General features: G+C 28.3%; 1 protein-coding gene and 1 non-coding gene across 2 annotated transcripts in view; one reads left to right on the plus strand and one right to left on the minus strand.

Annotated features, from left to right (window-relative positions):
- Positions 1 to 27325, plus strand: part of LOC100168093 (hemicentin-1) — a 197407-nt gene that overhangs the window by 136605 nt on the left and 33477 nt on the right. Inside the window, exons 5-7 of the mRNA XM_029490229.1 lie at positions 2377 to 2524; positions 17256 to 17386; positions 26694 to 26853. Coding sequence (XP_029346089.1) covers positions 2377 to 2524; positions 17256 to 17386; positions 26694 to 26853 — 439 coding nt within the window. The remainder of the gene's footprint in view (positions 1 to 2376; positions 2525 to 17255; positions 17387 to 26693; positions 26854 to 27325) is intronic.
- Positions 20498 to 20570, minus strand: TRNAV-CAC. The gene has a single exon. It is a non-coding gene; the product is annotated as a tRNA-Val (tRNA).

Raw genomic sequence — 27325 nt, forward strand, 5'->3', positions numbered from 1 at the left:
ATTTATGGATTTCATCATTATACTATCAATATTATCATAATCTATTGGTAAGAAACGCTATTTCAAAGTTTAATAAATCGTAATAATAAATAATTTACTCGGTTACGTAATGATAATAAGTTCTACAATTGTAGGTTTTGTCTACTATTCAAGATCCCTCAATTAAATATGTTATTCATAATATATTTGTATGACTATTATTTATTTGTTTTATTTCTCATAGAAAATACGGATTGGTTAATATATTGTGCTGATGCTATATTATTACCACTAGTTTAGACGATCGTGTGAGTTACTTGGAAAATTCCTTTAGTTTTCATCCAAAAAATTTAGGAAATATCTATACTTTATGGACATTAATGTACGTGACATATATAATAAATATTGGTGTTTGATTAAAATAGATAATTATTTAAAGTTAAAGGCAAACCAGATGATTTAGATGAACCATTTTTAAAGAGACTTAACATGCTGTGAAAACTTTTAAATTAAGTCACAATATAATGCCCATATATATATATTATAAGCTGCTATTGTTGAATAGATACGGGTGGTGATGTATTTACGCATATATATCATATTATATTATGTAAGCACGTAGAACTTGGTCTGGATATGATGTTGGTGGAAAACCATATACCTTACAATTTGCTTTGGATCTGTTAAATTACAATAGTTGGTTTGGAGACTCCGATTCATACCGATGATATACTGCCGTTCGTTTTTATTCGATGTTGATATCAGTGTGAAACACCCTTTTCACCACTATATTTCTCGGAAATTTAATTGAGTTGCTATGATAAATAATGTGGGTGTATTTGTGTCTTATGCACGTATTGTTCGAAGTTATTGTCTTTTTTTTATCAATATTAAATGTTATAATACATGAATATTTAAGTAAATATAACTAAAATAAAAATAAATAAATAATAGGGTGGAATAAAAATCAATTTATTTTCGACAAACGTTGTTCTTATAATAAATAAAAAAAATAGTATAAATTGAATAGTACCTATTTATTGAAGTGTGTTTAATTTAGCATGGAAGTCGTTCTTCGAAAAGGCGTATCATAACAATTATATACAATCCTCAATATCTATTGATGTTGTTTGTGTACCAAATACTTTTTAAATTATAAGGGCTTTAGAAAAAAAATATCAATCGAAACATATTTACTTGTTTTATAGAATCCAATAAGTTTATAGTATACTATACTAAAATCCGTAATATGAATAATATTCAAATATTATTAAAACGCGTTTTGCATGTACGTTATGACCATTGGCCAATGAACATTATAATTATATTATATACTAGGATATAATAAGATTATTGATTATGATTTTAATAATGTAACGACACTAAATAATAACGAATGGATGTCGTGAAAATTAGTCGGGTGTTTGCTGCAGATTCGGATTGCCACTGCTGTTACTGTTTTTCATCAAGAATTATATTATAATCTTAATTCTGAAAATAAAATTTTCCTTATGATTTACCCAACCACCAGATTGATGTGTTTCACTGGAAATGAAACAGATCTAGGGAAAGAGCAGATATGCAGGTGAGCTGGGAGACAGAAAAAGCGTTAAAAACGTTTTATCTCAGTGGATTTAATTACAATTTAACCAATCGTGTAACTTGTAATAGCTGGACGTATGTTAGATCATCTCAAGAGACATAAAAAAAATCTAAAGCCGTTTATTGACAACAATAGTCTAGACACCAACGCGAGACACATTCCGGGCTATAAGGGTTTATGTATTATATAAGATATTGTAGATACATTTGTAGACATGACATAAGCTTGGACATAAGTCTTTATTCAACGACGAAAATCATGGTGCAACCTGGTGTTCGAATCCTTTTGTCGATACATAAAATACACACACACACACACACACACACACACACACACACACACACACACGAGTGGCTTGGCGTAACCATATAATATATTTTTATCATAGCTCATAGGTTAGGTTAAATTGTGATACATTATATCCATATATTATAATATTGTATATTAAATCCAACTATTATTAAAAAACTTGCAGGTTGAAAAAAATAAATAATATTAACATTTTGATATTGAAATTACTATTTAAATTACGATAGGTAAATTAATATTATTGGGAATTGCAATATTTACACAGGTTTTTGAATCATCTCGAATTAATTATTATTTGCGATGCAATAATTGTCACAAACTAAATATGTGTGTATGCAATGTGTGTGTATATATTATATTATAATATTAAATATTATATTATAACGTATAATAATATATTATACCCACCAAGTTTCATTATGACGTGGTCTTACCAAAATATCTTACATTGTGTGTAATGCGATCTGTCATTGTTTGTGTTTCAGCAAGACGATGTCAAAGAGAATGTTACATCCAGTGAGATGACGTTTGTGCCCACGACTGACGATAACGGAAAGTCGATAACCTGTAGAGCGGAAAATCCTCAAGTACCTAAAATGGCTCTTGAAGACAATTTTATATTGAAAGTCGTCTGTGAGTCACCTCATATTGTTTTATAATTTTATTTACAAGCCCGTTGTACCTCATAATATTATATTATACTACATTTATAGTGTAAGATATAAACGTCACAAACCATTAATATTACAATACAGATTATAGAATTTACTTAGAATATTAACATAATATTATGTTATATACATATTTGTGAATTGCGATGACAAGGTTATGGTCTCAACACGTCTATACGGGATTCACATTAGTACACAATTTAATGGTGATACATGTCATGGTGTTATGGTAAATTAATTATTATTATCACACCACATCAGTTTAGATAATAATTGTGGCGTTCTGCGATATTCCAAACTGTCAGATATGAGTAAACATTAATTACGAAGTTCAATCAATTAGTTATTCATTATTATTTCGTGGCGATGATTGGGAACGTCTTTATAGAATTTTTGACCCAAAAAATATTAAAATAATCTTGTCATTCTAGCAGCTAGAAAAAAATATACTGTATGTAATTATATAGGTACCTACATAGTATTTCAAAAGATAAGGTATCGTAAAATATTTTGTTTCTAAAACTACTATCCTATGAATTTAAAGGGAATGAATATTTCACAAATCTAAAATATGTTATTTACCTTTATTGAGGTTATAACATTTATAATTTTGCACAGTTTCTCTATTCTTATTCTTGAGATGGATTCTAAATTTAGGAACGTGAGGCATTTTACATTTTTACAGAAAATAATATTTCAAAAATGTCTTCAGTAATTATATGAACTAGGAAGCCATAATCACAGATGTTTTCATGATAATTTTATTTTTTTATTTTTTTAATAATAATAATATATTAACATTGACACATGACAGATACATTATTTTTTTGCTGATTTAATTAAAATTAAAAATTATACATATTGATTATAATATTATTTAATATTGTTAGTATTTATTCTAATAAAATTAATACTAACAATCTATACTAAGTCAAATATTCCTGAAATCGATAAATTTTTTGGATTAAATAGACATTTTTTCATAGTTTGTAATTTGTAGAAACTTGGTATGAATGATTATTATTAATCTTATAAAAAAAAAAACAGATTATATTAAGGATACTTTAAACACAAGTCAAAAACTTTTTTAGATAAGGTATTATAATGTAGAGCCATATGCAAAAATTAATATCTTCTAGATAGATAGACTATTAGATTGACGAATATTATAACAGTACAATTAACAACAGTTAATGATTATTAGTATACAATTATACGATTACAACGATCATGAGGTATGTAAGTCATATTTTGAACAATAATAGCGCCATTGAACGTAGTTCTTTGAAGCGATCATACTAGAATATTAAGGAAAATGACGATCAGAAAGAAATTTCGTGTCACAACCCTGCAAAGGCTTCGATTTAAAATATGTAGATATTAAAAGGAAATTAGAAATAAGTTCAGAAATAATGGTGAAGAGTAGGCAGTCAAAACCAGTCGGTAGACTGATGAACTAATGATTTAAGGCTAACAAAAATTAGAAAAGAGTATTCTATATTATAAACCTATTTTTATTTAGGTACTCATAAATATATATCATTGAATTTATATCAAACATTTTCTATTTGAAAGCTACTTATTACAAAAAAAATATACCTACCACATAGACCCCGTGCTTTCGTATATCAAAGTTATAATCAATAATATAGGGAATTAAAGTGATTTTTTTTTAAGTAGGATGAAGGGTGAAACCTTTAGTATACCCCTCTAAATACCTCAATGCAATAACCTATTATATATTATATTGATGTTTAAACGACGTCGCTGTCGGAGTGGATATAGAAAGAAGTTTATTATACGAATAATTACCCGTTAATACGTATTTGCACAACGAAATTAAAACGTGACCAGAATTCGAAGAAGGGTCTAAATTTATATAAAACATCGACCATGGAAGAGAAAGAGAAATATTTATAGGTGTATATTCGTAGAGAGAGAGAGAAATCAGTGGATGAATGGTAATTTTTCAGATTTTCTCCTGCAATGTATACAGACATACAGTACACCGATGTATTTTAATTTATTTTTTAATATTTAAAATGTTATAATTTTTTTTTTTTTTTAATATTAAGATATTTATAATTTTAACACTTACCTACTTAACAGGAAAAAAAATATTTAAAAAAAAAATGTATATTTTTAATAATTTTATAATTAATTAATTAATAAATATAATAAACCCTCGACCTGCAAATTCCATGTAAAAAAACGCTATAAGGACCTATCTATAAAAAAAAATGTCTCTAAAAGTCGTGATATAATTTTATTGCTAAATCTTTGAACTATATATAAAATGTATGTTAAAATAGCCTGCTAAATAATATTAAACTTAGCTTGGCGACTATAAAACACTTAATAAGTTAACCTATTTAAATGATAGTAGACAGTAGACTATATTATTATATAATCATTATGTTATAGTATTTTTAGATTTTTAACTTAACTCGCCAAGCTAAGTTAGTCTAAGAAGATTATTTTAACATAAATTATATCTATAGTTCAAAGACTTATCTGTACACAACTTTATAATTATAACAAAACTTTTAGAGTCATTTTTTTTATATTGGTACTTAGCTTTTTTTACACAGAGTTTGGTGGAGTGTTTTTGTTGGGACATCATTCATTTTTGTTGATACCTTATTATTTTGGGAACGTATTGTTTCCTTTCTTTTTTTTTAAAAATAATAAAAAATTTATAAAATAAGTTTATATGTCTATAAAATACGGTTGCCATTGATTGTAGATTATAATTTATAATAGTAATCATATAAATTAATCATGGTTTTTTTATATCAATGTAGCACACCGTCAACACTATGCAAGCAGATGGATGTATCGTATATTTGAATTTTAACGAAGTGCATTCGCCAATAATTGATTTTTAGGACGTAACTGTAGGATGTTATTCAAAAAGGTATAATTTAACGCAAATAGCCTATGACCTGTTTTTTTACCTATTAGATCCAGACGCAACTCACCTATTAAATAAATCCTGAGACGCAAGTAACATACACAGATTTTTGGACATGGTCCAACATTTCAAAGGCTCTAGTGTTACGGTTGTTTTCTTTATCTGAACGAAATGTAGGATCGTCTTAATATGATCTTGACTACTTCTCAGATAGCAATTTTTGATGGTAGATAATATATTATTGAACTGAAAAAAGTATACCTACTGGTACCTACAGTAAATAATAAATCACATATTCAGCCACTGTCATAAAATTCTATGATATATAATTATTTAACATCCATAATAATCATTATACAAACATGATTTAAGTAAAAAGTAAATTTACAAAAACGTACGATTTAATATTTAGTGTGACCACCGCGCATATTATAATATAACTGCAGCAAACGTGTTTTTTTTTTTACATTTATATAAATATAAAAATACGGTTTTGCGGGGGCAAATAACTTTGAAAAGTTTTTCGATTTGTTTTACTTTCGCAAACGCGTATAAACTTTTGTGGTAGGTACATAATATAGCAACGTGCTGTTATTTTATATTTAGATTTAAACGTTCAGTTTGTTTTAAATATTTTATCGAGGCGAATATACATTATATATATATATTATATACATTTTTTTAATACCTATACATTGACTAATTCAGGTTAACTCGTGGTGAACATAATTAATACAACATTTCGTTTAATCATGATATGCAGGTACACATGTGCACATGTCATGTTTGTTTAACAAAATTAATTACTCTGTATCTATCTATATATTGCAACATATAGAAGGTAAATAATATTATGCAAATGCTTTATAAGTACGTCATTTATATTAAATTGAATTGATTATAAAAAAAAGTGATACATACTTTAAAGGATGCTCTTCCATTACGTAACAAGAATAAATTAACAATTTTTACTACGGACTTGTAATCTAAAATTTTACCAACCAAAAATAAAATATATATATTTGTATATAATAATATTATGTATAGTACATCCATTAAATATTTATAGGTACGTCATGTATTAGTTTATATTTATTTAAACAATAATGATTTCATAATGAAATCCCACCTACAGCTATAACGGTGTCCCAATTTGTTTCAGGGGTTTTCAGAATAATTATACATAATTAATATATATATACATTAATAAACATATTATATAAAATAGGTCGTATAAAATTCATGAAATATTAATTGGTTAATTAAATACAAATGTATTCACAAAAATAAATAAATTTAAATATGAAATATTATTGAGGTACCATCTGCTATCTTTATTATTATAAAGAAGTATAATAATATACTACCTATTTGTAACGTTTTCTAAATAGTAAAATATAGCTCTAAAATGTCCGTGTAGATTTTACTATGTTTGCTAAAAAAAGAAATATCAATATTCAGACATAACATACCTTTTATTTATAAAGCCTTTTAATTGTATTTTTATAGTATCGGCGATTTCAACAAGTCCAAGGAAAAGTAGGTACCTAAAAATACACCAATTCGAATGATGTGCCTATGTCATTATAGCTATCTGTATGCCAAATTTCAGCACGATCCGTCCAGTAGTTTGGTTTGTGTGTTAAATGTTAATATAACAATCAGTTACTTCATATCATTTCATATAATATAATATAGAGGTAATCCTAGAAATTTCAAATTTGAATAGTTTATTGTTTACCTACTATAAATAAGTATTTTATAAACGTAAAATAATTTATAAATAACAGGGTAAGTATAGCTCTGCAGTATAGAACAGATTTCGAGTGTACCTTTTTATTGCTATTTACGGTTCGTAATACTTATACTATATTACTATGTTGATTTTTTTCCAATACTATTTGTTTAAAAAATATATTATTTTTTCTAAAAACAAATTGAGAAGATTTCACAGTCTTTATATTTATTAATATCCCAATTTGTGTAAAATTTACATAAAAAGGATATTTTATATTACAATTTTATATGCAAAAATGTACCTATATACTTTTATTATAAGTACAAAAACAACAGGGAAGTTCCTCTGCTGTATAGTATTATAAGGGTCGAGAGTGCCTCATCGTTAATCTCTGGATTGAATGACTATGACGTGTTAAATTTGAATTTATGAAATCATTGCATGCGAAAAATAATTCTGAACGAAGTTGTTAACTCAGCCTCTCTTTCTAAGTATATTATTGACATTACTTTTACGGTTGGGTGAAATATTTTATCCAAAAAAATTTCGCATATATTATTTTGTTATCAACGTAAAATACAATACTGACTTACAGGTAAATGAGTAAAGTATAAAACATAATATATTCAAGGTATAAATATAGTTTGAAATTAGTTAAATATTTTGAAAATGTCATTGTATATAGAGAATAAATATACATTGAGTTATAAAGAGTATAAAGTGTCAAGTCCCTAAGAGTAATATTCAATTTGAAATTATTATAACATAAAAATTAGAAACAATATTTTTCATTCAAATGATAAATTTCGTAAAAACTTGATATGTATAAAAAATGAATTTAACATAACTATTTGTTTTATACTTTTGTTAAGAAAATGTATAAGGAATCATGTACTTTATATTTTACAATCCGTTGGTATTAGAAATTAAAAATGTTATGAATTCTTAATAACAAAATTATTTGAAAATTGTCGAGGTTTCAATAAATGTTGTCAATATTCTTACTTCAAACGATTTAAATAAAATAATGTGGATTGAGGCACAAGTTTTTTTTTCAGTAAGATAAAATAGCTGTATTACATTTCAAAGCCATTCGACTGATGATTAAGATTTTTATTAAAATGTACAGAAAAAAAACCTAAAAAAATGAAAATTTCAATTGTCCTAATTAAAATAGCTCAAAACAAGCCATATTTTTAAAAGTGTACCGTATCTAGAAAATACCAATACAATTAATATATTATCATAATCGATTGTGTAAACAATTAGTGTTGGGAAAATAATACAGTTTTTCTGAAATTGTTAGTTTTTACCCAATTATTATATGAAAAGCACTGCGAATTGTAAACGCCCAACCAATTAGATGCAAAATGGCTACCAGAAGTCACTCTCGAAGTTAAAGATCGAAACATTTATCTACATAAAATGTTTTTCTATTCGGGCATAAAAAACACACTTTACTAAAAAACTGATAAAGAATCTAAAACTGTCCATTAGGGTTATTCTTACCGATATTAATAAAATTAAAATATCTGAAGTTAAAAATATTTCTAATGGTTGTAATTCAACCTCACTAATAATTATACGAATTAGGAAAATACATTCGTGAAAATAAAAACCATGAAATTAAATTCGTATTCTTCTGGATCGCGATGTAATTATACGAATTTTTATAATAAATGCGTATCTCAGAGATATTTAGTATACTATAATTAAAAGCTTAGCATATTTTTATTACTAAATGTCCAGAAATATGTTTACCGTCTTACAACAACTACCGTTATCGTTTATCTCGTTATCCCGTTACTAATGGCCTCGGTAACGCTGTCCTTGTACATTATTATACCTCTATATTATAGTGTTCGCAAACATTTCCGAAAAGTAACGTATACAACTCGAACCAGAGAATTTTCCTCTGAAAGTTTTGTACCGTTTAGCGGGATCAGCGTGACGGTGTCCAACTTTTTTGTATATTCTCGATAAGTTTGTCGTCGTAAACATTTTAATTTTCACTCGAATCTACCGATTTCCTCGCGAAAACTGTTGCGGCTTTACCCGGACTTATAGACTTTAATCAAAATATTAAACGTTCCGACGCCCAATAAAAACAAAATGGATAACGTTCACCCATCAGACTGCGCTTTCAGTATAGGTACCTCAGTAGTAGGTAGTGTTTTTGCTATGCAATTCAAATTTTATACTATTTCTATAATATTGTCAATCGTGCGTTCGTGCACTGGCTGCTAATTATGCCTTAAGCCTACCCACTAAGCGGTTTTTCCAGCAGTGGTTATCGTTAATTTTCGGCTTTCCATTACCCGTCTACCGGTTCGACTGCTTCGGCGCGATTAAAAAATATAAATACAATTTAATAGACTTACTCAACAAACGGACTTGAGACTGGGACGTCGAACTCAGTCACCTCGTCGTTAACACACACGCGATCGTTCGTCCGGTGTTCTGTGGTATACAACTCTGCATAGGTATTATTATTATATATTTATACGTAAATCATAGACGTAATAATGTGAAAATATTTAGGTATGCATAAAAATATAATTCATATTTTACAGACATCATAATATTATGATAATAATATCGTACGCGTCGATACTTAACCGAATGCAAACGATGTACTTTTATTACCAGGTATACGACGCATGTACATAATATAATATTATTATTGTAATATATGCGCTTGTTGCGTTATGATAATGTAACCGGACAATATATACAATGCATCGCTGACCTATTTCATTCTATATAGGTACCTATACTTATTATTTTAATAACTGACAGCATGGATACAATGTTTTCGGAGTGGGTGTTGGAGTTTATAATGTCATTTATAACTGGTGAATAATTATTAAAAAAAACTGTTAATAATTATTTATAATCAAAATCAATTTATAATATTATTACCTGCTTAAGGATTGTTCTTACAATGTCATCCGGTTAAAGTTATCCGACACTTAACTGGCCGAATTCTGCCGGTGATAAAACCAATTATCAGTCGGTTAGCGTTAACCGACACTCTACCGGACATTGTAAGAACGGCCCTAAGTGTATTATAAAAAAATACTTATTGTTACTTCAACCTTACTATAATATATAAGTCATTTTTTTTCCATTTTCCACCGATTGTTTGTTTAATTGGTTTTCTTAACACGAGCTTGGATTATTTTTCTTTTCTAAAAATAATATCGTAATAGGTATATCATTCTTATAATATTTAAAAATCATAACTAATAATTTTTAAACACGCGCGATGATAATATTATTATTATTAAATATATTACTAAATTAAATGTATACCAACTAAGGGTTTTGTTTATACCAAGATAAACATTATACATAGACTGCAGTAGTTGTGTCTAGCATATTAATCTTAAAACGGTATGCGTATTAATATAGAAAAAATGATGTTGGTTCATACCCACGGTGATAACTGGTAAGCAGTGAACAAAAAATGGAAAATTGTTCTGCATTACCTGTATCAGTGGTAGTGGATAATAAGACGTGACGTTTTAATAATATGTTTAAGGATATATCGGTATCTACTGTAAGTTGCAACCACAAACTGTTCAAGTATTATAACCACCATCATTGACATAGGCGTGCGCAGACATTTGTGGCAGGGTGGGCCAAGTCAATAAAAATTAAGAAACCTGAACTCTGATGGAAGAAATAATTAAAATATTACATACTTTAATTTGCTTACTCATAATCACCCACTATTTAAGGCACAAATCATTCATATTATGATTAAAAACAGAAACATATTTTTTAAAATAATTAAATTAGAAATATTTTAATTGTCAACACAATTTTAAATTTTAAATAAATACAATTTTGCAATCTGTAATGGTAATATGTTATCAATTTTATTTTTAAAGAAATTGAATTAATTATTATTTATTATCATTGAGTATCAATTTTTCACCTACCTATATTTAATGTTTTATGATTTAAAAAATCAAAAATCGTGATGTTTAGATCATGTACTACTATGTGTACAAATTTCGGCACGTCTCACAGGGTGGGCCACGGCCCACCTAGTCCCCTTGTGCGCACGCGTATGATCATCGAGTAGGTAATGGTTTAAAAAAAATAATAACCATAATATTTTAATAATAATATGTCACATACACTGTCATACGCAATAATGTTCACTCGATCCTCCGTGAAAAATCATTAATTATTATCATAATAATAATAATAATAATAATATTCACTCACTGGTTTTGTCCGTCGGTCACCAAGTATATGATGTGTACATATTGCATATTATATTATAATGTACACATCACACGTAGTTCTTCCGCGAGTGTAAATGTATATTATGTATAATATTGTACGCCTTTATATTATAATATAACATTATGTGTACTCGCACCTATCATGTCGAACGGTTTATAAGTGCGTCGCGTACGCCCGAGCGCAAAGCATTATGATGTCGATGAAGTTTTTTTTCTTCACTGCTCTCGATTTTTTTTCTCCTCTTTACTCGAAGCAAAATTTATATTTATACACCTATACCTATAATATGTATATAATAATAATATGTTCGACGTTTTCACTCAAAACTGTCACATCTGCCGACGGTAGTAATATATTATTATTACTATTATTATTATTATTATTATTATTATTATTATTACCTACCGTAACGCGCTTCGCGAAAAAACGCGTACTTACACAATTTATATAATGTATAATATTATACACAGTATACACTGCACCCGGGAGATTGATGGAATAACGCGATCAGTGCCTATATTATATACTGTGGAACAGTATAATAAAGTTGTTGTAGTGTTGTAGTATCGACGACCTTTATATTCCATATATATATTCATGCTCTATGCGAGTTGAACCGGCGCTAAACTTTTCAGGTTAATACACCACAACAGAAAATAGCAATATACCTATATGTATTTTAAGTAAGTACGAGGTTTTACATATTTTATGCGACCTATATAATCGAACGATTATCGTATAAGCGTATATCACGCTATAAAGTTTTAAAAATAAACAATCCGTTTTAAGAATCCTTGAACATGGCTTGCAATCGTTTTTGGTCGATTGTCAACTAAATTTTTATTACTGTTCCATTTTAAAATTCAAATTCTAGACACTTACGCTATTCGTGGTTCACAAAGCACTTCCTGCATCAGAGTTATTCTTTAAACATAATTATTCGAGTTATTAGCATCCAAAGACATTGAATATTATGATTAAATGGAAATAATATGGTTTGTGGTAGTAGGTAGGCTCTCGGACTCGGGACTCTATAGTACCTACCAAACCTCGTGAAAATCTTTGCGAGAATTAAAGTAGTCTTTGATTACATAGTTAATATAGGTAGTCGATACGGTTAAATTACGATAGTTAAATTACAACAACTTTATGTCTTAAATCATTACATAGGTACACATTTACCAACGGTTATAGTTATGTGCATTTACGTACAACACAATACACATATAGTATGAATTTATCGTGAACCAATACAATATCCACACTTTAACGCCATAATAATATATACTATTTTAATATCATATCAAATAGATTGTTAAATACATAATTTCTTCCTCGCAAAGTTAGTACTAATTAGATTAATTGCGATACATTGGTACATTGTACAGTATTACGATGATATTATATTATTATTACAGGCATATGTGTTTATTATATAGGTATATATCCAAATAGTGTTGCGCTTTGATGGTCGGTCGTGTAAAACATGGCCACTGCATTGTCAAATTCTGTATAAACGTCAATCGAATATTGTCCACTGTGGTGCTATAATGTTTGCATAATATGATATTCCTATATAATATTATTATAGTCCAAAATAATGTAATATTCGGTATTATATATGATATTGAGTTTTCCGAAAATAAGACACACACACACACACACACACACCAGTACATCACACACGTGGTGTGACGTTTATTCGGTAGTGATGATAAAAAGCTCGAGAAGACACGATAGAGAGATATTACGCGAAGGGGAAAAATAAGAAACTTTAAGCGCACACAGACAAATAACGCGATAAAAACGTTCATCAATCCTTTTCCAAAGATTCGTCGCACACGCGTAAAATATAACACACGCTGTTTGCACGCACTCGTTTGCATACTTGCCAATATAGACTGTTGTGCTTATGTGCAGGACTTATGTAGATACGCCGTCAATACGTTTTTAATGACAAGATTTTCGTATCACGCATTACCACCACTCGAGCCTTCAATATACAATATAATGTATAGTAGGTGTATTATATTATATGCACACCGTACATTTTCCGACGGTCATAAATTATGTACTGAGCTACCACGGACGAGTATTTATAATAGGTATACCTACGAATTTCAAGACTGTGGTCGTAAAACAATACCTAAAATAATAATATTGAAATAGTTTCGGCTATCGGACGATTGTATTGCATCATTATATTTTAATAATATTATCAAGTATATCAGAGTGGTATTTTAATAACAAAATATTGCGATCGATAGTTCTTCGATTGGATAGATTCGACTCGACCTTTATCAATAATGGTAGCATTATTATATTCTTTGGTAGTATTTAGTGCTCCGAATCAATCGTCGAATATGACATTTGCAAGCAGGCCTCCCGGTGGGTCATGTTTTGTTTGTTTCACACCCAAAGCATAAGGTATAATGATAAAAATATGCGTTACACCACTGAGCAATGGCCTATAAATACCTGCAGTGAAAAAATAATACATTTACCATAAATTCTGTTTTTTATATCACATCGTTAAAAAAAAATTACAATTTTGTGGCACCTTATCAATTATTAGTCCTCCTTATCGCCCTCCAAGACTGCTATATAAAATGCAAATAAATGCAATAAAATGCTTTACAAATTAGGTATTATTATCTAAATGAGCGGGGGGCAAACAATTACAATAAAATATATTATTTTACTTGTTATTTATTAACATAAAAACACAAGCTCGCTTTTTAGGACAGCATCATCAAAATATTTTCTATTTATTTTCTATTTATACATTTTATACTTATTAATATTGTGGTAAACAATGATTTAATAAATTTTAAATAAACATAAAAGTATATTCTAACATTTCTAACTAATTAGGTAATACTAATCATACACTGTAATAATAAATATATAGGTATCTACAAGACTTTTGGTCACGGACTAAGATATTATGCTTATAAAAGTCCGTACTTTTGACCCCGTTATCGTTTTATGAAAAAGGTACCGTCGATAAGAATCGTATACAATTGTGTTCTACCCATATTTTTAAATTGTTTTTTTTCTTTTCGAACGGTACAAGTATTTTTTGTCTGCTCGCACATTTACCACCCCTCCCCCTTGATGATATTTTAAATTCATTCTTTCGAGCAAACAATATATTACTATACTATGTGTAATAAAATAACGTATGTATACATAACAAATAACAATACATCCATTTTTATTTGTATGTGTATAAATAACACATACGAAACTTTGGTGTCGAAAGTATATTATATTATTATAGTATACCAAGTTTATACGAATCCATTTATTTGAAAACTATACTTAATGAGCGGGAGGACGGTATAATATATAAAAATTATACCCTTCGTTTACATTTTCATAATAAATAATATACTATACACGCATTTTTTCTATTCGTAATAAATTATTATTTAATACAATTTAAAAGTTTACACACTACGAAAAGTGCAAAACATTTTTCTTCAGTTATGGACTTCAAAGTATATATAACTACACAGCCGGTACTATTAAAATGTTAGGTTTAACTTTAAGGTTATATATAAATATAATACATATATATTACATCCGAGTGTCCATATACATACATGAATTAATATCGTTAAATTATGTTTGTTTATTACGGCACATATAATGTGAATATATTTCTTAAACAATCAAATCATATTATTTTAGTATGTATTATGCCATTATATTATCACATTAGCCTTCGACTACTGCTGTCCCATATTATATATTATTTCTTCTTGTTTACGGTACATCATTAAATGGAAATATTCACAAAATAAGTATTTATAATAGAGGTAATTTAATGCTGAAGGTACCAAAAACCCGGTATATGTCACATTTTAATGCAATAGATAGTCAAAGGGTCACATTATACTATAATAGTATAATACTGTATGATAACATTATAATTGAACCTAGGCTTTTATGGAATACACTCAATGCATAAAATGTACGAAAGCACGATAGTGACATACAGGCGTGTCCCCAAGGGAGGTGCGAAGGGGCGTCCGCCTCCATCATAACAATTTTAGATTCTGAGCAGAGTGAGGAATCTAGGGGTTTTACAATGGTGTTTATTACTTTTTTTTTATTCTAATTTCTAACAGAAGGAGTGCTTTGATTTCAACATATTGTAACTTGTCTTTTAGCAAATTTGTTCAAAATGATACTTTAGAGAGGTAATTTTTCGATTTTCTCAATAATTATTTAATGACACGGGAAAAACCACTGACAAATTACAAAAAACCGCTAAAATTGGAATTTTAATTTCTAACGCTTTGTTTATCACCATAGAAATGAATAAAAATAACGATTTAAATTGTAATTTATAATATCAATCCAACTTACAGTCTATAATAAACTATAATAAAAATTTAAAATATCTTGACTGACAAACCGTGTCCGCTACGAATCGTTTATCGTTCAAATTTAATACAATCCATTATACAGTGACCTACTTGTAACCTACTGTACAGCAGAGTGACGTCCGCTTACCCGCTTTTTTTAATCTATAAAATTACTCTCATTGTCAACAAAATAATAAAGATCAACATTTTTATTTACTATTATACCTAAGTAGAAAAACTAATCACCACTAAAAATGTGAAACAATACTTTGTTACGTACACTTATTTGTAATGTAGTCACATTATAAAAAAAATAATAAAGTTAGTAAAATGGACTTAAGTTCGCCCAAACTATTGGAAAATACGCATAGGGTAATTATTGATTTAAAAAATAGATTCGCCCCCCCCCCTCCTAAAAAACCGTCTATGTACGCCCCTGGTGACATAGACTTGTGATAATCAGTTATTTTATTATATAATAAATATTTTTGTCTTTCCCGTTTCTGACTATAAATGATACAAGTTCTAATATTCTTATATAATACTATACTACAGTATATTATACTACTCGTGCCATCGTTGTTGGAAATTCATTTATTATTTCTTCGTTTTTATTGGTGATATTTATCATTTTTCCATCGTAAAATTGTTGTTAGTACATATTATGTAGGTAGTATAATATCTGAGAATAAAAGAGACAGTAAAAAATAAAAATAAAACATATTTACTTATTATTTGATGTAACAGATAGTGGTGGATTTCTGTGATCATTGCCCTTCCCCCGTGGGACTCGGTTACTTCCTTTTTATATGCAAATATTAATGTTAAACAATAATATTATTGTCTTCGGTAAGTGGAAAAAAAATTGTTTTGTTTGTACCTTGGTACTACAAATTAACCACCCCTTGAAATAATGTAAAAATGGAAAACCACTACTAGAAACGGATGACCTATACAATTATCAATGGACCAACATTGTGATAATGATGTACCTACACCTATGAAATCAATAATAATCAGTTGTAAGATGCATGTGTGTGTTATATACATAATATAATCATATTAATTCGAATATAATTGAGTAGGATTAATATACTGTCTACACCCACTTATACTGTTAAGTTTTACTATTTATAAAGTTATATATTAATTATACACAGCATTAGATATAAATCAACATTTAAAAAAAAAAAAAAACCTACTTAATAATTAACTCCAAAAGTGTTGTTCTAATTTTTAAAAAAAATGTTGTATAGACAGAGCACCTTAAGAGTTTCAAATATTCAAAATTTGAATAATATAGCATTTTTATATAAGTTAAATTCTGGTTGACCGTGCTCATACAATATAATATTATCTTATTATAATGTGATTACTTATGCGCGTGACGTGATGTGTGTTTCAGTCGCTCCGATCGTTTCGCTACGCCTCGGAAACTCGATCGACCCGAATGGCATCAAAGAGGGAGACGACGTGTACTTTGATTGTCACGTGAAAGCCAACCCACCGTCGACGAAGCTCACTTGGTATCACAACGTAAGTGTATATACCTTATTTATACGTAAATTTACTATTGTGTGTGTGAGCTCATATATACGCATATTGTATCTACATGCGTCATACACATAGCTTCCTATATATACGCGTTAGGTATGTTGAATTGAGTATCGCACTAACGTAAGTATTGTTAACCAATACGTATCGAAGAGTCTACAGTGACGGGACGAGGAGAACAAAATAAAAAAAATGGGTGGGGGAGATAGTTAGAGTCGCGTTCGAAATAAATCTCTGATTCAACGGTGTGAGAGCTAAAATAGGAGGACGCACCTATATATAATACATGATACACGACTTTCTATTTATCAAATAAAAAAAAACAGATCGTTTGTAATTTCGCACAGTAGTTTCGTGTATATAATATATTTACGTATTTGTTCGAACTGCTTAAAAGCGTTCGTAAACACCGCGCGTGTTTTATACCTATAGCCCCCTGGGAAAGCTGCAAATGCCAGACACAAATTTGTAAACGTAAAGAAACCTTTTTTTGACGGTCTCAATCCCATTCATTTTTTACATTCTAATTTATTATGACACGAAGAAACGGTCTCTTCTTTTTCTAACCTATATATTTAAAATAATTACAATTTTCTATATTTTTTTTTTTTTTTTTTTTCTTAGCATCCTCCTGAAATGTAATTAACTACAACGATTTGCATACATTTACAGTGCTATCTGTTTTTTACATCAAATTAAACCAAATTAATATAGTGTTATATTACATAAAGCGCAGCGTCCCGCGAAATACTTTCAGATGATTTTACACAAAATATAATAATTACAACAACAGACCTTCTCATTGAATTAACACATAATTTACGGTTTTCGGATTACACCATATCGTAGTAGCATGATGCAGATGTCTGCACGTGCAAGGTATACTGCTAAAAACGTAACTTACTCGTACACATTAGGCAGGTACCTACATTAAATAATACGATGACACACGTTATGATATTATAAAACACATAAATATGTTTTAATTATTTAATTAAATAAATAACATATTAATGTATACACGCACAAAATTAAACAATATTTTAATTTCGTGTTAAATTACTATCTGCCTTTAGGGGCTCACATTGATTTATATTTTATTCACATAATTATGTACGTACGTATGTAGCTTTGCATTATTTTCAACACCGAACCACTAAAAAATCTTTCTAATACTTCCTAGAATTTGTATTAAATTCCGTGACAAAAGTTATGTGACCAGTGTGAGCTTAATATTATTCTGCTTGTAAAATATAGATTTTCAAATCCCGACAACACGTCAATTAAAATGAAAAAACACCTGATACTGTATACTGTACACATTTTCCGATATTGTTTTGGTGTAACGCGTCATGTAGAAGTACTCAATATTTTTAATAAATAATAATGTTATCGAATAAACAAGATAAATGTAATTCTCGTGTCAAAAGTATTTTGTAATATCAAGAACACAGAAATTACGTAACAGGTAGCTGGTAGGTACTGTCTATTATATTAAGCATAAATATGAAAAATACACATAATAACACGGACACGTTTGACATATTTTTAACTTTTCATTCTCGATTCTTCAAAACGCAATCAATCATACAATGTGCAGTTAATATGAAAAGAAACAATAAGTAATAACAATAAAATACTAAAATATTGTTCCGAGGTAGTTATATAAATATACAGTTCCTATATTTACAATATAAACATAATATAATATAACCATTTTTTTTTTCTGCAAAATTCATCGGAAATGTGACTTTAGTTTAGTTTTTACATTTTTAATATCATCTAATGGTATTCTGAGCGTTGTTGAATATCACCATGAATTATTATCGTATTATTTAGGTAATTGTTTTAAAACGAACTCGATGCCATCTAAGTTTACGTAAACGTTGCAGCCACGTGCTGCGTACTACGAATAAAGAAATACAAAAACGTTATAATAATAATAATAATAATAGCAACAACAATAATAATAATAATAATAAATGTCACCATAGGAATCAACACAGAAGTTCATGAGCCAACAATACCAAATTATTCAGAAAATTAATACCGTCCGAATTGTACTTAGAAGGGAAAAAATAGCAATTAGCTCCTGAAAATCAAAAGCAAAACTTTTTTTTCCAAATGGATGAGTAAAGGGTGGAACTTTAATGATTGCGCAAAAAATAAAGTAATAATAATGATAATAAAAATCTCTAGACACTTTTAAATTGAAAAAAATTACTCAAGAACAAAAAAATAGTTTTAAAATAAATATTATTTTGACAGCAAATTATTAAAAAAAAAACTCGACATTATTATTATAATAAATTAGGTTTAAAAGATGGATAAAAACTCGCGAAGTTCTCACTTTCCCGTTATTCACATGGCCATTATGAATGTTCCGACTTCATCGTTGTATGAAACTTTTTACACGTGGGCAAGGTTCATTTTAGTAATTTTTTATAACATTTTTACCAAAAACCAACTAAAGCAGAATTGGCTCTTTAAATATTATTAGCTCTCGTAAATATGACGGGAAAAAAATCCGAACCTTTTCACTGTGAAACATTTTCTTTGACATCCCAAAAGTGTGCAAATTCACGGGATGTTTTATCATCTAGTCTGGAAAAAAATATTTTTCAGTCTTCATTCCTTTAATACACTTTTAAGTTTAGTCATCATTCATGTACCTACTGTATTTTAAAATCATTGGTTAGTGGACTATTCATCAATCATCATTCATCAATATAGGTGCGTGTACCTATACTTACTTAATTACACTGTCCACATTAAAAAGTATCTGTAATAAATAACGATTTGCACGGGACACTAAATTGTGCTAAACATAATATTATTATAATAATGTGCCAATTTTGTTGATCACCAAGGTGTATGGACAGCTGGTGGTATATCATAGTATATTATTATAATAATATTAAAAACTGAGTTAATTGTCCTTATTTGAATCGCTACCTATTTAAATTGTAAACTCAGTATTGAAATTGAATAATAAAAATCATTGAATCAACAATATAATATTATTTACTCGCTATCTCATAATAAATTATTATACAAAAAATAACATCAGTTAAAAAAAATATGCAAAAAGAATGTTTCCGCCCGGGATCGAACCGGGGACCTTGTGCGTGTGAAGCACACGTGATAACCACTACACTACGGAAACCAGATGTTAGGATTGGGAAATCGCACCGTATATAATAAAAGTAAGTATAAAACCGTGGTACTATTATAAGTAAACGATATCCGGTATTATAAATTAAAATAATTTAAAGACTATCTAGCAATAAATAAATTGGGTACATACGTTCGTTTACAAATAATTTTGATTTAATGATATGCGGTAGACTATGACTATTTATACGATGTTTCTTTTGGATGAAATTGTAATCGTAACAATTGCTTCTAACTTCTAAGATACCTATTCTATTAAATGCGATGAAAAAAAATAATTATACTGGTGATCGCAGTAGGTGAGTTGATTCCTGAGACCTACTTTATACATTAGTTGATTCCCGGGTCATTATATATCATTACCAGTACCAATTTTGTAAAAACAATGTGTTTTAAATTCTTACCAAATTACAAAATTTTTTTGATAATATTTTTTTACCTAATTACTAAATTTTTAATAATAATTTTTTACCTAGGTACCTACTAAATTTTTTTACTAATAAATAAAAATTTGAATAATTTTGAAAATATTAAAAAAATAAAAAGAACAACATTTTGGAGAAACTTGTCAGCCAACCTCCTCGTGGTGTTTCTTGGTTAGGCTAATAAGCTGAATATTTGACCAAATATTGAAAATAATATATAATGGCCAGGGAATCAACTCGACACACATTTTATAGTACAATAATTATTTATAATATATAGTTACATATTTCACTAAAATAAGTACTTGTCATTTTTAAGAGACATTAAACATATTAAACACATATTCAGTTATTATCCAAAGCACTTATTTGTACCTATAGCTATATTTCCGTGGCAATAATAAATGTTAACATCTCTAGACCTGAACGATAAATAACAAAAATTTAGATGAATAAACTCCGCCGGTGTTGTTATAAATAATCAATGTAACAAAAAATAATATGGCATAACCCTTAGGTATAGACCAGGCAAGTAATATTAAATGTGTCTGCTCGACTCCAAATAAAAAAAATAATATTTTAAAACTATATATTTTACAGTGTTATATATACTTATATATGATTTTTTTTTAATGCTGTATAACTATAGTTATTACTTATATTAATATTAAATTATGTATTATTAAGCAGTGTTTGACATTAATAAATACAAATAGTAAATGTATTAGTAAATGAATTAAGTGATTAATTCGTTTACTTCCAACATCGATAATTAACTAGGTATAAAAAAATAAAATAACGAATTCCGGCTAAACTTAAATCAGTAAAAGTAGGTTCGGCCAAACGATATTGCTGGGTAATAATTCTTACTTATTTGAAAAATAATGTTTTTTCCTGTATGACGTGAATTCGTTGATATGATTTTCAGATTGAAAAATGTAATTTTAAGATGTTGTAACATAAAAGAATTTAAGCTATCTTGAGTATAATCTTTTATCTTCACGACCTGCAGTGAATAAAAAAAATGAAAAATGATACATCTCTACAGGTCTTTTACAACATATTTATATAATGCATTTTATAATAACCACAAAGTGAAGATATAGAATATTCTATAAATACCTATATTATATTATATAATATAATCAACGATTATACTAGTAAAATGAAAATAAATATTCTTTGACCGAGTTCTCGGTTGATAACTAATAGCGATGTAGTTTATTTTAACTTCAAATTGATGATACAATATGTTATAAGTTACCTTAATTATATCTATGGATGGCTGTTTGGAAATAAATAATAAAAATAAAGTGATTTTTAATAGAGATATATTTTAAATTAATACAATTTCAAAAACCTCGAAAGTCGCAATAGCTGTGTATAATTATAGTTTGTTTAGAGTGTATGTCTTCATCGAGTAGGTCACAGTGATGATTGTATTTGTAATTCAAGGACTGGAACCTTTTGAATTTATCAGCATCAGGTTCTGGTACCGGTTTTCCAAAAATAAAATAACTGTTCCGGTTCGGTTCTGGTTTTGATGAAAAAAAAATAAAGGTATCGGTTCCAAATAATTTTGGTACCGGCTCCATATAATTTAGGCACCGAAAAGTATAATAATTTTAAATACCTATCCGGAACGTGGCTTTAATAGTATGCGAAAAAATATTAGAAAACTCATATTATGATCATACATAGTTTATACACAAGCCAGTAATACCATTAAATTATGATAAATAAAATTATTTTATTTTTGAACCTAAAAGAACCTATTTAATTTAAAAAACTCCGGTTCGGTTTCGGAACTTTATTTATTAAGATAAAGGGTTTCGGTTCCGGTTCCAGTCCCTGATTTGTATTCAATCGTAAACCATTTTATATGAACAATTATTATGAGAAGTTATAATGAGTGAAGACTTAAATTTAAACTAATGATTTTACTCAAATTTAATAAATATACTTATGCATGTACTTAGATAATACTTTTTAGTAAAATAAAACAATATAAAAATTGTTTTTAAACAACATAATATAGCCATGTAAGTTAAATTTAGTTTTAGTTTGTATTAAGACGACGCTACACATGTGTTTGTTGTCTCCATTGACATAATAAATTTTCGTTCACTAGATTCAATGGTGTGCTGTTATAGTTAATAGTTTTTACATTAGAATGAATTGTATAATCAAACTTTTAGATAGGAACATTATCTAAGCGTCGGCTTTTATTCGATATTTTCATTTTCAAGGGAGATATTAAGATATGAGCATTTTAAATTTGTGATATTTCACAAACTCATATCTTGCTTGCAAATTAAAATATCGAAAATCACCGACGCTTAGTTACAGATAATGAGATAAATGTCTTACCTAAATGTTTGATAATAGGTCAATTTACTCTAATATCAAAACTAACAGCACACTATTGAAACTAGTGAACGACATTTTGCCATGTCGTACGTGTGTAAGACGGAGACAACATGTGCATGAGTAGCGTTCTCTTAACACATTAAGAATACCAAAGTAGATATTAGTTCAAATTGTCAAAATATATTATCCAGTAGGTATAGTTACAATAAACAAATTGGTTATAAGAACACTGCAACTACACAAGATAATGATAATGACAGTTACTGTTTGTGTTGACGCGTTGTATTGTGTTTTGATAATCTGATTCTAAAATATAAGCTCTGAAGTATGAAGCTATGTATATTATGTACACAGTGTAATACAATTGACATTGACAATGGTGCCTAATATATTATATTATAGTGTATTATGTATAGCTGCAGTAGTCGTTTCTGGGGGAAATGTATGAAACACACCCGAATATTACGAGTATGTTTTCGTGGTTAATTTCAAGGGATATACAAAATATTATACGTATCAACCTAGTATCTAATATTAAATGCATATAATATACAATATAATTAGTATATTATAATATATTATGTATAGATAGGTATAGATTAATTATTTTTTTTTTTTTATTATTATTTAAAAATATATTTACAATCTATACCACAGGTATAATGAGTAAGTGTGGTGACATAAAATAACGTTTGACATAGGAATATTATATAAAACGTCGTGTTTTTCTGCCACTTGCACAGCCCTATCAGAAAATATAACCATGTACATACCTACATTAAATATTAACACAACGGCCAACAATTATGAAATATTGACCACAGAATTGATTAAATATGCTCTGTGTATTGACTAACAAGACTACCTATAAATAAATAAAATATGTCTATACATAAAAAATTATTCGCTTGTACATGGACGATGGAACATAATATATAATTTTTTGCCGACAACTGACAGACTCTGCTGCACTGTCTATAACTGATTCGTGTTGTATCACCGTTTTCGTATTTCACACGAGCTTTACATTGCAGAGTCTGATCCATGGTAGTGGTATAAGTTATACAATACGCATAAACCAAACATTCTACACACGTCCTGCGTTATGCCACCGGGGATAACAGGACGTGAGCACTTGCAGTGTGTCGATGGGGATAGAACGGCAAAATTGTGTTTGTGTACTATTAAATTTTGGATAACGGCAATGATGCCACTGTTGTTGTTTTTCTTCTGCGCTTGTACTGACTAGTTACATGTTGTCAGATTATTATTGTTTTTCGAAGAATATGAAGTGGTCCGTGGAGAAAACTGTGTCGGATGCGTACGTATACGGAGTTGCAGGTGGCTGTGTCGAATGCAAAGGCGTATAAAACTTGTCATGTGGTTTTATATAACGACGACCTCGCTAAATTCAATAACTTTTGCGTGGACTCTACTTGTGTACAAATTATAGTACAGAATATATTGTATACAGGGTGATCCACCAAACATGTTCCGGGTGCTATCAAACTAAAAAATATGCGTTTATTATAATTTATAATTCACATTTTAGGAATTATTAAATATTCCAAAACACCATGTTTTCAAATAGTTACATAGATATTTACTATTTAACCTATATTATTCGTTAACACTATAATTTATAAGCTATTTAATTATTAAAATTGAACATTTATAGCAATAAAATAATTTGGAAAATATCGTATTTTTGGTGAATTCTGTATAATTTAACTAGATAACTTTGATATTTATTAATTGATGTACTGATAAATGAAGAAAAACCTATGAAGATACTTATATTAAACATTTAAACGTTCTATCTTTTTTACTCTCAGAGTATTTATATCCGAATTTCTACCAGAAGGCAGAAACTGCCGTAAAAGTTGAAAATTTAAGCATTTTTACTGCTCCCTCCAAAAGGTTAGGAAACACACTTATTGTTGTAAAACCAATTGGTCTACTCCATTCAAAATCTAAAACTACTAGAGATGACTTTATTTAGAAAAAAAAAATACAAATATAGTAAAATATGAGTTTCAATATGACATATAATATTATTTAGTGTGAATATTTTAATGTTTGTTTGGTCTATGACCGTTAATTTCACCCAGACCTACCTAAAAGTACATTTTATTGAGAATTATTTAATGTTTATTGAAAGTTTTCAGCAACAATTAGTACCTAACAAATAATAAAGTGTCTTGAAAAAAAAATTTGGGAAACACTGGTATATACTATTATTATACGTTGCAATCAGAAACTACTTGTATGAAATACTATGTATCAATTACAAAAAAAAAAAAAATGATCTCCATATAACAGATATTTAAAAAAGGTAGTAAATACTTAATTGAAAAAAAAAATAATAATATCATGAAATATGGTATGAATACTCTAATTATTTAAAATTAAGAAAATTAAGGTAAATTATGTCCATCAACGATTTTAAAAACTATAACTAAAATAAATGTATTGTGGAAAATGATGGTAAGTACCAATGCTTGATTCTCACCCTGTATGATACTACTCTTTATAATAATATACATAATATATATATATATATATATATAGAGAGAGAGAGAGAGAGAGAGAGAGAGTGAGATAGTTGAGATATCTAAACTAGCGACTTTATAAAACTGTTTGCATTTTCAAACGAGTAGTTTTCATTCAATGGCACTTCAAAGCATGTGTAGGTAAAGAAAGTGTAAAAGTGATGAATAAAAAATACGCACAAACCCCATATTTTATTAGAATATAGTATCGCAAACCCTCCATTTATCCCGTATCGTTTTAATCTGTTCATTTTTTTCTTTAGTAAAAATTTAAAAGCTTACAATATTCAGGTGCTAATACCATAAAAAAATTATCTAATCTTTAAAATTAGAGGGACGTCTTCAAAACTGAATATTGTATTAATATTTATTATTAGATAAAAATTATGGTTTCATCACTCTCGATGTGCTAGAAAATACATGGATATGAGTATATGACCTTTACCTATGTATGGTAAAAAAAATGTTGAACATCTATGTTTAATTTGTGCACGATTTATATCAATCTATACATATATGTGTGCTATATTCACATTATATAATATATTAAAAACGTTTTTTAACTTTAATATATTTACGTATCTCGTTCTTCTATATCAATAGAAATATAATATTATAACTATTATTATTGTAATTGCGTTTCATTTTAGGTAAACGTCATCTAGGTACCTACACTAAATATGAAATAATTAGCATCCGTGATGTGGATGTGTATATAAAATATCGACGTATAGTTCATGCACATCGTTAATAATTATTTGTTTTTAGGGTCTTACGTTGAACTTGAACTCGTCGGCTAGAACAATGAAAAGCGACAACAACTTGGTTTTGCAGAGAGTGACCAGAAACGTTGCTGGCAGATACGCTTGTCGAGCAACCAATTCCGAAGGAGAATCGTTCAGCAACGAACTCAGCCTACGAATTAAATGTAATATATCTATCTATCTATATAATATAAATACATTATATTATATAATAAATAAATTAAAGTCCGTTTGTATGGGGCTTATAGGCTTGGAAACTATTTAACCAATTGCAAAAAAATGTGTGTACACATAGTCCTCGAGACTTCCTTTCAACCCACATATTATTTTGCTAAAATATGTTGTCACAGGAATTTTGATTTAGCTCACAAAAACCGAAAAATGTTTGACTAAAAGTTATAATAATATTATATACAGTTGCCAAATATACTTTGATATTATAAAATAATTATAAAAATGAATGCATGTTTGTTGCTAATAATTGTTATACTAAATAATTATACTTAAATGGTTTTGATGAACCTTTTGAAAATTTTTTTTGAGTTCTCGGAAAGTTTAGTGAGTTTTTTGAACCATGTTTGAAAATATACCAAGTCCTATAAAATTGGGTTGCGCTAGTGAACGGTAAACAATTTA

Source organism: Acyrthosiphon pisum, chromosome A2 (genome assembly GCF_005508785.2).
Source record: "Acyrthosiphon pisum isolate AL4f chromosome A2, pea_aphid_22Mar2018_4r6ur, whole genome shotgun sequence".
Classification (NCBI taxonomy): domain Eukaryota; kingdom Metazoa; phylum Arthropoda; class Insecta; order Hemiptera; family Aphididae; genus Acyrthosiphon; species Acyrthosiphon pisum.